The following is a 13,012-nucleotide window of genomic DNA, read 5'->3' on the forward strand; positions in this document are numbered from 1 at the left end:
TAATTGTTGTGTTAAGCCATATACATTTAATACAGTTGGTGTCTTGCTGAAATTAAATCTACCACTTAGAACTTGTTTTCTCTTGCCCCTGTTCTTTTCATCCTCTGGTTCCCTTTTCTGTGGATTCCCTAAACATTTTGTTATTATTCCAGAGTTTACAGTGTATATGTATGTATATGTCTGTGACTTACCACTGCCTGTTCTTATTTGCATGACCCCTTATAGATCACTTTACTCTATGATTTACTTATTTATTTTGTAATGGAAAGGCAGAGTTAGAGAGAATTTTTCCATTTGCTCGTTGTTGGTTCACTCCTCAAATGGCCTCATCCGCCAGGGCTGGGCCATGCTACAACTGGATCTCCCATGTTGGTGGCAGGGCCCCAAGCACTCAGGCCATCTTCCACTACTTTCCCAGGAGCAATAGCTGAAAACTAGATTGGAAGTAGAGTAGCCAGAACTTGAACCTGTGCTCATATGGAATGCCAGCGTAGAGCTTCCATCTTAACCCAGTGAGCTACATTGCTGGCTGCTACCCTGTGATTAAGCTGTCTTAATTATTACTTGTCTACACATAGAAAACCACATTCGACAAAGTTACAGTTTTTCATTTCAAGTATAAAATATTAAATACTTTTAAAAATATGTGAAAATTATTCTTATGTTCCAGGTATCCCTTCTGTCATTTCCTTTTCCTTTTGAATCATTCTCTTGTCATTCTTTTATTGCAGATCTGCTGGCCCTAATTTCTTACAGTTCTCTTTCATCTGAGAATGTCTTTGTTTTGCTTTCATTTCCTGAAGATCTTTTACTGGGACATAGAATTCGAGGTTGACAGGTTTTTTCCTTTGGGCATTTGAAAACTGCTATTTCTTTCTGGTTCTGTGGTTTCTGATGCAAGACTTACTGTTTTTGGTCTTGCTGTCCCTGGCAGTAAGTCTTCTTTTTTTTGTGCCTACTTCTATAAGTTTTTCTTTGTTTTCAGAAATTTTATTATGATATGTCTGGTGTGGGTATCTTTGGATTTAATCCTGTTAAGTATCATACAGCTTGTTGAAGCTACAGGTCACTCAGTTTGGATGATGCTTAGACATTTTTTAACAAATATTTTTCAACTCCATACTTTTTTTCCTCTTCTGGTTGTCTAATGAATAGTAATGAATATTAGCTATTTTGCTGATGTTCCACACACAGGTCCCTGAGGCTGTGTTTATGTATTTGTCAATCTCTGTTCTTTCTTGTATGCTTCCTTGTTGTTGTAGGATGAGGATGAAAGCTGAGGCTCCTCCCCTAGTCGCAGCAGCTGCTCAGGTGGGAGGAGGAGCGGTACTGCCCCCTGCAGTGATAGACAGGCTTCCACCTGCGTGGAGCTCTGCAGCTGCAGTGCCTGCTGAGGAGGCAGGAATGTGGGTTGGCTGGTCCCCATCTCCTGGGGAGGGGCGAGGGTGCCACTCAATCTCCAGGTCACAGCTCCTGGGAAGGAGGAGCAGAGGGCTCTTAACTTTTTTTCAGTGTTTGCTTCAAGTGTGCAAGTATGGTGTCCAGCTTGGTCACTCTTTTCCCAACACTTCGGCTAGAAAAAGCACGTTTTCTTATGGTCTCTCTTGCCTGTCTGTGGGCATGTCTGGATTGTAGGCCCCCTGAGAATCTCAGGCCAGATTTGTAAGAAGATGAAAAAGTAAAAAACAAAACCTAGAGAATTCATCTTTGGGTCACTCCTGGGTATCAGTGTTCCTAGCCAGCCTGCATTTCTTACCTTTCATAGTTCTCTGTTGTTTGCATCATAAATTTTGTGCAGTGTTTTTGTTTTCCTTTGGTAATTTGTGGGAGGAGTAGCATGGAATGTGCTTACTTCACCTTTTTATGAACTAGGGGTTTCTTATTCTTTAGTTGAAAGGCAGAGAGAGAGAGAAGGAGAGACAGAATGACAGAGAGATTGATCTTCTGTCTGCTGGTTTACTCTTGAAATAACTGCAACAGCCAGGATCTCCATTTGGGTCTCCCACGTAGATAGCAGAGGCCAAGTACTTGTGTCGTCTTCCGCTGCCGTCCCAGATGCATTAACAGGAAGCTGGATTGGAAGCCTTCGACTTGAACCACAGTGCTGACCCTCAACTGGCAGTTTCTGTTAGCTTTTTTAAGACTTTATGCTAGCTCTCGTTATCTTTTTTTTTTTTTTAAAGCACAGAGACATTCATCCACTTGTTTGCTTCCCCAGTGCCTGAAACAGCTGGGGATGGCCCAGACTGAATTCAAGAGCCCAGAACTCAGTCTGGGTTTCCCACTTGTGGTAGGGACCCAACTACTTGAGCTATCACCTGCTGCCTCCCAGGGTGCACATCATCAGGAAGCCTGGATTGGACACAGAACTAGAACTTGAACCTGTGCTCTCCAATGTGAGATGCACATGTTCCAAGTAGGATATTAATGGCTATGCCAAATGCCTAACCTTCATTTGTTTCTTAAGCATAAGGATTTTATTTGGGCAACTTATTTTATTAGCTTTTTTTTTTTTTTAAGATTTATTTTTTATTTATTTGAAAGAGTTACAAAGAGAGAGACACACACAGAAAGAGAGGTCTTCCATCTGCTGGCAGCAATGGCTGGAGCTGGGACCACAGCGTTGGTCCCTTTATTAGCTTTTGATTAATATATTAATAGAGATGCTTATTGTTAAATTTTCACTTTAGTTTTGCACATCTTTTAGTCTTATCAAGTTTTCAGACTGGATGTGAATTTCTGTTTTGTTTTTCCTAAGAACCTTAAGGATAGCTGATAAATAAGGGCAGCCCTTTGGATTATCAACTCAATCAATTTTTTTAAAGATTTATTTATTTATTTATTTATTGAAAGGCAAAATGAGAGAGTGAGAGAGAGAGATGTTCCATCTGCTGGTTCACTCCCCAAATGGCAGAAATGGCCAGAGCTGGGCTGGTCCAAAACCAGGAGCTTCTTCCAGGTCTACCACGTGGGTGCAGGGATCCAAGCACTTGGGCCATCTTCCACTGCTTTCCCAGGCACATTAGCAGGGAGCTGGATTGGAAGTGGAGTAGTTGGGACACAAACCTGTGCCCATATTGGATGCTGGTGCTGCAAGTAGTGGCTATGCCACAGCATTGGCCCCTCAACTCATTCTTTTAAGATCAGTGAAGAATTTATTCCACCTTATGTAAAGGTGTTTTGAGGAAGATATTTTCAAGAGTTCAAGGTGGGAGACATATGGTGAAATGGAGAATACAGTCTAAGTTAGGATAAGCCTGGGTGTTGTGGCACAACAGGTTAAGCCATAGCTTGGGATGGTTGTTAACCCATATCAGAGTGCCAGTTCTAGTCCCCACTCCTCTGCTTCTGATCCAGCTTTCTGCTCATGCATCCTGGGAAGCAGCAGAGGATGGCCCTTGCAACATATCTATCTTTACCTCCCTCTTGCTCTCTCTGCTTCCCTTCTTCTCCCTCCATCTGTTCTCCCCCCCCCCCCCCTTTTTTTTGTAATCTTACCTTTCAAATAAATAAATGAACCTTTTTAAAAATTGGGTTGGATTTAATTTCTTGAGCATCACTCAGGCTCATTTTTAAAGAAATATTTATTTATTTATTTATTTGAAAGGCACAGAGTTACAGAGAGAGAGGGAGGGTAGAGAGACAGAGGTCTTCCATCTGTTGGTTCACTTTCCAAATGGTCACAATGTCTGAGCTATGCTGATCTGAAGCTAGGAGCCAGGAGCTTCTTCCACATCTCCCGTGTGGGTGCAGAGTCCCAAGGAATTGGGCCATCTTCCACTGCTTTCCTAGGTACATTAGCAGAGAGCTGAATTGGAAGAGGAGCATCTGGGTCTTGAACTGGCTCCCATATGGGATGCTGGTACCACAGGCAGCAAGCAGCTTTACCTGCTATACCACAGTGCTGGCCCCATCAGGCTCATTTTTTTATTTAGCTCATTGGAATAATTGATATTGTTTCTCTTTGCATTGAGAATGAGTTAGTTAACAAGGTTGCTCCATATATCCTCTGAAAGCATACTGTCCTGATGTCTTTACCACCAATAAGTATGTGGAATTTTACACAATGTGTGGATTATATTAGCATTCCCCATTCTACAAAGAAAGTCCTCAGTATTGAAGACAAATTGGACCAAGAGAAATCATAGTAAGCTGTTTGAAGTTAAATGCTGGATTTGATCATTTGGTTAAAGTTTAATTGTTTTTATTATAATTGTGTTTGGTGAATATAAACTTTGAAGTACTAAAAGAGTTATGTGCTTATTTGCCTTAGCATTTTATTCAAGGGTAAGATCTTTACAGCCAGTATCTTTGCCACATGTTTTTATTGCTCCAAGGTGGGAAAGGTTTTCATTCCTGGACTGCCAGCTCCTTCCCTGACAATGTCCAACACGATGCCTCGGCCCAGTACTCCTCTTGATGGTGTTAGTACTCCTAAACCTCTTAGTAAACTGCTTGGATCGATGGATGAGGTAAGAAGTGGTAGGAATTGTCAGAAATCAATATTATTTTAATGAAGTTTGTCAAATCCTAGTTCTTTCCATGGTTAATTTAATTTTAGCTAATACCTATAAGAATAAATGTTTTTAGACATCACTGGTCTAGTTTATATAAATTGACCTTTCCTGTGATAGTATGGTAGTTTTTGAAGATGCTAGCAAGATCAAAATGATGCATTCTTTTTTACTGAGGGATCTCACATTTTATTTGGGTGAAATGGATGCACTGTTTGTGTAATAAATTATGATTTCTTATTTCTTAAATTTCTATAAGTGAAGACTTACGAATGAGATCAGAAAGTGCCATGGTAGGTTCTTTGGGCAGATACATTCTGATGAGATGATGGGATAGCACGGAGGCTTCAGTTCTGAGAGGCATGTCCAACTAGGCTTAGACTGTGAAGATACAAAGGGCATCTGTAGGTAGAAAGGGGCCTGTGGGGCAGGGTGAAATCACACAGGATGGGCATGAAGTTAGGAGAGTACAGATCATTTATTTTTAAAGTATGTTTATGTCTCCATCTGCAAACATACAGCTACTCAGTAAATCTGTGGATTGATTACTTAAAGAAGTATAAATAGTCTCTTGGGTGTGCAGGGCCAAGGGCATGATAATAATCATAATCTTTGAGCATATTTTGTGTGGTAGGTACTTTTGCAAGTGTTATATTGGTGTTAACTTGTTTAATCCCTAAAAACAGCATTATTCAGAAGATCAAGCTATCTGTGATCCTGCTTTACAAATGGGCCCACAGAAGTATATACCAGTTACTTGTCTGAGCTCATAAAGCCATTAGGTGGTAGAACTGGGATTTATACTCTGTAAGGTGAAAAAGATGGTTTTGTTCTGAATGAGACTGTCAGGGCATTACTTGTTTCTGAGGGAGGACTTATGAGTGTCAGAATCTGTTTTTGACAGGTTTTATCTCAGGATTAAAGATCAGAAGCCAGTTAGCCTCTAAGTGAGGTTGACTGTATCAGTGGAAGAAGTGTAAAGAGGGCCTGGGCTAGGGCCATATGTGAGGAAGGGGGGAAGTGATGTGAGAGCCGGGAGAGGTGGAAACGACAGAGTTGCCAGCCAGTTGGCTTTGTGCTGCTGGGCTGGGGGGAGGTGCTGAGGAACAAGGCCCAGAATATCCCCAGCACCCTGGGTGGGTAACCCTGCTTCCCAGGTTTGGAAGCCCAGAGGAGAGTGGGCTGCATTTTAGAGACATATGAGTGTACGTGTTTAGGAGCACTTCAAAGGGAGGAGTATTGCTGACAAGTATTGAATAGTATCTAGACTTCATTTTATTTTTTAAACACATGCAATGTTGAGGGGAATTTGAGAACCATCAGAGCATGATTTGGAAGATTTTATAATGAAAAATGTTTTCCAGGTCATAGGGATACCATGGTCCACTATGTTGGCTGACAGCTTTCCTGCTTCTTTGGTAGACTGTATTGTTAGACAGAGGGCCAGGACCACTGGAGCTGAATTGTTCTTGATAACTGTTGGGGTAGAAGCAGGACCATATGAGATACATCTTAGGCTTGATTGGCTGTCAGTGTTGACCAATATTCGCCTGGAGATCTCCTATATGTGGAATTATAGGAATTCAGAGTCAGTAGACATGATGGGAGGTGTAAAATTGGAAGGAAATGCCTGAAGGTAATAACTAAGATCATTTAAATGTTTTATTTACACATTTATAGTTATGCAAATAAATGACATTCTCATATTTTCAAACATTTGCCTATAAGGGATATACCACTAAGTACTGGTGTCATTTCTTTGCTTTCTTTCCCCTGGGGTCTTATTTCCTCAGTTTGTGTCTGCCTTGGCTCCCTCCAGTTACACTGTAAGATGGCCAAGAGTGCTGCTGCCTTCTCTGACTCTTAGCTGTAGCCTTCCTTGCGCATTGTCAGCCCATCACATGTGTTCCTTTCCACCAAAAATTGCATTATGTCCAGAGCAGGAAAAGCAGGATAAATATGCCCCACTCTGCAGTTCCCTTCCCTTGTAGGTCTTAGTTTTATAGTTGAGGTTGCTTCTACAGTTTTCCAGCACCCTCAGTCGGCTGCTTCACTGTTCTGTCCTCCTTTTCTAGTTGTTTTCTGTGAGGATCCTGGTCTGCCACGCAGGGTACAGCGTTGTAGCTGAAGTGGAATAGTCCTGTTCTTTCATTTATGCACAAATACTTCATCTGTTTTGTTGATGACTTTTACAGGTGGTTCTGTTGTCTCCGGTTCCAGAACTGAGGGATTCCTCAAAACTCCACGATTCTCTCTATAACGAGGATTGTACTTTCCAGCAGCTTGGCACTTACGTGCATTCTGTCAGAGACCCTGTCCATAACAGAGTGACTTTAGTAAGTATGATTTTAAAAGATGAGATAGCTTTCCAAGAAATATGACTGACATTTGCTAGGATGCAAAATGTTGTCTTAAAAATGCAAGGAAACATTTCACTTGATTTAAAAATCTGTGATGTATCCTTTTTTTTCGTAATTTTTCCTATAATGTAATTCTTTAATTTTCTGAAGTTTTATATTTTAAAAATTTATTGAAAACAAAAGCTTAAATTGACATGATTTTTGTCTTTCATTGGCAGTCACCTTCTTTTGCTGATAACTCTTGATGTCTATAAAAATCAGACTTTTTTATTAAAGTAAGAATTTTGATTAAGATATTCAGAGACTTGGAATGCTCAAATTCTACTTACTTCCTCTTTGTTTCTGCTCTTTCACTAGGAACTAAGTAATGGCTCCATGGTTAGGATCACTATTCCTGAAATTGCCACATCTGAATTAGGTATGATTAAGAGTCAGATCTCACTTCTGTGCACTCTTGATTTGTTTCATAAAATTTGGAGTAATTGCTGATAACCTTAATAATTGGAGTTTTAAATTTATTTAGCTGTTTTTGAAGCCAGGGGGTCAACTTTTTCCCTTGCAGAGAAGTCATAATGAGCTGGAGGGTTCTTTTCCACGTCCATGTACACGTGCCATAAGGCTGGAGAATAGTTGAAGGAGGGGCCCGTTCTGTTGTTCTGTGACCAGATGTTGAGGAATACCAGGTAGTGAGATGAAAATATGCGGAGACATGCCCATGCAAGAGGTCTGAGAAACAGGGAGCCTAAGTAACTGAAATCTTTCTCGGCAGATTTTATGACCTTTTTTAATCCTAAAATAAATTTCTCAACTTTGAGTAAAATGTGCCATTAGCATAATTGCCTTAATTGAATAGGACTTAGTATTATGGTCATAATTGAGTCAGAAATATTCTAATACATACTAGAATCTGATTGATTTAATACTGAAATGTAACTTGGAAGACCCTAAGGAAGAAGATTTCTGAGCAGAAAATGGTAAATAAAATGTTAGAATAGAATTTCCTAACAAATATAAGAAGCCAGTGCTTGTATGATCCAGAAAAGCTCATGCTATCTGTTAGTTTCAAAATCTACCTGTCAAAGTAAGGCATTGGCAGATAATAGACTAAAATAACTTTTCCATTTTAGGAATTTTCTTCTATAAGTGTGGTAAATGATATTCTATGTTGGTATAGACATTCTTTTTTTTTTTTTTTTTAAGATTTATTTATTTGAACAAGTTACACAGAGAGAGGAGAGGCAGAGAGAGAGGTCTTCCATCTGATGGCTCACTCCCCAGTTGGCCACAATGGCCAGAGCTGTGCCGATCCAAAGCCAGGAGCCAGGAGCTTCTTCGGGTCTCCCACGCGGGTGCAGGGGGCCCAAGGAATTGGGCCATCTTCTACTGCTCTCCCAGGCCATAGCAGAGAGCTGGATCAGAAGTGGAGCAGCTGGATCTTGAACCGGCACCCATACGGATGCCAGCACTTCAGGCCAGGGCGTTAACCCACTGCGCCCAGTGCCAGCCCCCATTCTTTGCTTTTCTAAAAGGTATTTAGCAGTGATCACAAGGCCAAGAACCCAAGAAGTTTTATAGCCTCAATAACATATAAAAACAATAATGAAGAAAATAAAAACAAAAGGAAATCTTACCCCTTCATACCCTAATAGAAGTTACATTGTTCATGCATGTGAGTTATGTAGTTCCCTTATAAAGAGTTCCTCAGAACCTCAAGCAGCATCTGGTTTATACTTATTTTGGATCCACTGTGACATACTTGTTTATTTGGTTTTCTAACATTTATTGCCCTTTGCTTCCAAGCTTTACTGTGTGTGTATATATAGTAATCAGTGATGGCCCCAGTGACAGTGAGAATGGGAAAAAAGAACCCTGTGGAGAGAGGATATGAGAATGCACAAACATTGCCGTCTGGGGTCATTTAGTACAAAAAACAGATCCAGGCCTCTTTGTGGCAAGGGCCACGTATGATAGTGTAGTGCTATTGCTGATATTCATACTGATGCCTCCGAATCATTGAGAATGGTATAAATTATGTGGAATTTAATGTGTTTAAGACACAGAGCATGCAAGACATTTTAGAAACCGTGCTGTTGGAAATAATTAAAAGTTGTAATGCTTTGGTTAATAGGAATGTTCACTCATTTAGAACATCTTGTAATGCTAGCTGTTCATCACTATTTATGGTAACATATATTAAATATTTTTACTAAAAGATTAAGCAGTATTTCATACAAATATATTCTTGTAGAAACTTTTCTATAGAGTCACCTTTATATAATTATTCAAATGAGTACATTTTTGTGAGTGAAAGGGGCAGCAATTATTCATTGCTGGGGCAGAGGATGTAAATCAGGTCTGTTTTTGATAAGCTGAGTTATTTGGTCACTTGATTGCTAATACCAAATTGATGGTCTAAAAGCTGCTCTCAGACCTCTCCTTGCAGGTGCTGATGGATTCAGTAGTTGGTTTAGGTTTCAGATAATTAGGTGACATTTGCACCCGTTGGCTCTTTAATGGCAGTTCTTTATTTCATAGTGGTTGTCCTTTACGTGGTGCTAGTTTAAAATCTTTCTTACTGAAATAGGAAAAGAAATGCATGCAAAGGAAGCATACTAAAATTAATCCTTGCTTTTAATAGTACAAACTTGTCTGCAAGCAATTAAGTTTATCCTGCCAAAAGAAATAGCGGTTCAGATGCTCGTTAAGTGGTACAATGTCCACAGTGCTCCAGGAGGACCCAGTTATCACTCAGAGTGGAATTTGTTTGTAACTTGTCTCATGAACTTGATGGGTTATAATACAGACCGCTTAGCTTGGACTCGAAATGTAAGTAAATACTGCTGTTTTATTCAAGAGTTTTTCTGTTACTAATGTAATATTTGCATAATTGGTGATATAACATCCAGAGTATTAACAGGCATACTTTATTCAAACTAATGGAGTAATACTATGATTTAATGTACCTAGATGAGGGGTCTTTTAAAAAGTTCATGGAAAATGTATACTTAAAAAATACATGGATTTCAAAATTGTTTTGCACCCAAACAAGCATCTTTTCTTTTTTAAAAAGATCATTAATTGACTTACTTGGCTTTTTTGCTTTTTTAAAAATTTTTTTTGAAATTTTTATTTATTTTCATTTCATTTGAAAGGCTGAGAGACAGAGATCTTCTGTCTGCTGATTGATTCCCCAGATACCCACCCATATCAGCTGGGACTGGTTCAGGCTAAAGCTGGAATCCTGGATCTTAATCTGGGTCTCCCACATGGGTGGTAGAAATTCAAGCACTTGCATTGGCAGAAAGCTGGAACTGGAAGCAGAGCTGGTGCACTTAACTGAGGCACTCCCATATGGGGTGCAGATGTCCCAAGCAGCATCTTGCTTGTTTTTTTTTTTAAAGATTTAATTTACTTACTTGAGAGGCAGAAGTAGAGACTGCAAGAGAGGGTGTCTTCCATCTGCTGGTTCACTTCCCAGATGGCTTCAACAGCTGTAGCTGGGCTGATCTGAAGCCAAGAGCTTCTTCTGTGTCTCCCATGTGGGTACAAGAACCCAACCACTTGGGCCATTTTCCATTGCTTTTCTAGGCCATTAGCAGGGAGCTGGATCAGAAGTGGAGCAGCCAGGACTTGAACCCCTGCCCATATGGATGCCACAGGTGGAGGCTTAACCTGCTGGGCCACAGAGCTGGACCCTCAAGCAACAGCTTAACTTCTTTGCCAAATACTCACCCCAAGCTTATTTAAAAAAAAATTTATTTATTTGGAAAGCAGAGTGACAGAGAAGAGACAACGAGAAAGAAAGAGCATACTTCCATCTACTGAAAAAAAGAGAGTGTTGCCATTTACTGGTTCACTTCGCAGAGAGAGAGAGAGAGAGAGAGAGAGAGAGAAATTTTCCATCTATTGGTTCACTCCCCAAATGGCTGCAGTGAAGCTGCGTCAATCCGAAGCCGGGAGCCTGGAGCTTCTTCTGGTTCTCCCATGCAGATGCAGGGGCCCAAGGACTTGGGCCATCTTTTACTGTTTTCCTAAGCCATAGCAGAGAGCTGGATCAGAAGTGGAGGAGCCAGGACTTGAACCGGCACCCATATGGGATACCAGCACTGCAGGCAGCAGCTTTACCTGCTAAACCACAGTACCAGCCCCTATCACTTAAGATTTAATAATATTTTAGTAGTTACTATATTTGAGTTTTATAATGTATACTTGACTCTTCTAATTTTTGCAAAATGACTCCAAGTTTTGCTAAGATTATTAATAGTTTTAATTTTATTATAAAGAAGTTGAATCACAAAGAGGTTCAGTCTGATTTGCTCAAAATTGGGACTAGAATGTGTCTTCTGACTCATGGCTTAACCATTTTTTTTAAAAGATTTATTTATTTGAAAGGGTGACAGAGAAAAAGAGAGCAGAGAGAGAGAGAGAGAGAGATCTTTCATCTGCTGGTTCACTCTCCAAATGGCCACAACCACTAGGGCTGGGCCAGGCTGAAGCTAGGAGCCTGGCCACGTCTCCCATGTGGGTGGCAAGAGCCTCATCAACGACCATGGCACTTGGGCCATCTACTGCTTTCCCAGACACATCAGCAGGAAGCTGTTTTAGAAGAGGAGCAGTCAACATGAGCCAGTGCTCATGTGGGATGCCAGTGTTGCAGGGGGCAGCTTAACCTTCTGTTTTAAAATGCTTGCCCCTAACCTTGTTTTCTGGTGACGAGACTGTCCTTTTACACATCTGTTGTTTGGTGTGTGATGAGGAAGGCTTCATATGACAGGGATTTAAAGTGCTTTTCCCCAAGTATCTTCTCTGTTAATTGTGTGGAGTTGTGTTCTTCGCCTCATCCCCAGAAGCTTCCTCACAGATGCTAGTGGGTGATTTACAGCAATGTCAGGGTTGTGCCTTTAGTATTGGTGACTTTTGAATTCATTCGGTTGATAAGTTGACAGTAATACATTAATGATTTTGACTTCTCTCTTGGGGTTATTTTTCAGTTTGATTTTGAAGGGTCTCTTTCTCCAGTCATTGCGCCCAAAAAAGCAAGGCCTTCGGATACTGGATCTGATGATGTAAGCATTATTATCTTGTTAATCTAAATTAATTTTAGTTATTTATACTGGTCTCCCACTGCTGTAGTATTCCTGTAAATTTGTATTTCCAACATCTGTTGCTTTGTTTATTTTAATAACAGCAATTAATTTGAAGGGTAGGTCTGTTGTGTTTTCTATGGTCATTTATTATTTTTGTCCTTAATAATCACTTAAAAATTACTTCAAACATGTATTTCCTCCTGATTTTAGTTGGGTTTATAAACATTTTATTGCCAAATGATCACTATGACAGCATTTACCTTTATATGCAGTGTTTTTCTAATTTAAGTTTTCAGATGTATCAGATTATCAAATTCATATTCTTAAGTGGTCCCAACATTGTTTTTTTTTTTTCCAAAGATTTATTTGTTTTATTTGAAAGTCAGAGTTACAGAGAGAAGGAGAGTCAGAGAGAGAGAGCGATCTTCCATCCACTGGTTCACTCCAGATGGCTGCAACAGCTAGCACTGAGCTGGGCTGAAGTCAGGAGCCAGGAGCTTGGAGCTTCATTTGAGTCTCACATGTGGGTGGCAGGGGCCCAGACACTTGGGCCGTCTTCTGCTACTTTTGCCTGGCCATTAGCAGGGAGCTGGTTTGGAAGTGGAGCAGCTGGGTCTCGAACCAGTGCTCATAGAGGATGCCGACATCACAGTTGGCGGCTTTACCCATTTATGCTACAGACGGTCCCCCCACGTGTGTGTGTGTTATATGTGTGTATATATGTGTGTGTGTGTGTGTGTATGTATTTAGTTTAAAAGGTTTTTTGTGAGACAAATAGAGACAGATAGAGTGAGCTTCTTTTTGGTGGTTCACTCCCAAATGCCTGCAATCATCAGTAAGGGGCTGGACTGAAGCTGGGAATTGGGAACTCAGTCCAGGTCTCAGATGGGTAGCAGGGATCCAGCTATATTAGGATCTATGTTGGCAGGAAGCTGGATTTAGGAGGTGGTATCCGGAATCCAGCCCAGGCACTCTGATATGGGATGCAGGCATTTAAACTGGCGTCTTAATTGCTAGGTCATATACCAACCCTATGAATTCTTGACGTGAA

The 13,012-nt window shown here is 40.5% G+C and overlaps 1 protein-coding gene across 1 annotated transcript in view; it reads left to right on the forward strand.

The window, feature by feature from the left end:
* ANAPC1 (anaphase promoting complex subunit 1) overlaps positions 1–13,012 on the forward strand; it is a 98,772-nt gene that overhangs the window by 22,662 nt on the left and 63,098 nt on the right. Inside the window, exons 14-18 of the mRNA XM_062209850.1 lie at positions 4,338–4,472; positions 6,710–6,850; positions 7,232–7,292; positions 9,513–9,700; positions 11,866–11,940. Of these exons, the coding sequence (XP_062065834.1) occupies positions 4,338–4,472; positions 6,710–6,850; positions 7,232–7,292; positions 9,513–9,700; positions 11,866–11,940 (600 nt within the window). The remainder of the gene's footprint in view (positions 1–4,337; positions 4,473–6,709; positions 6,851–7,231; positions 7,293–9,512; positions 9,701–11,865; positions 11,941–13,012) is intronic.

This window comes from Lepus europaeus, chromosome 13, assembly GCF_033115175.1.
Source record: "Lepus europaeus isolate LE1 chromosome 13, mLepTim1.pri, whole genome shotgun sequence".
NCBI classification, from domain to species: domain Eukaryota; kingdom Metazoa; phylum Chordata; class Mammalia; order Lagomorpha; family Leporidae; genus Lepus; species Lepus europaeus.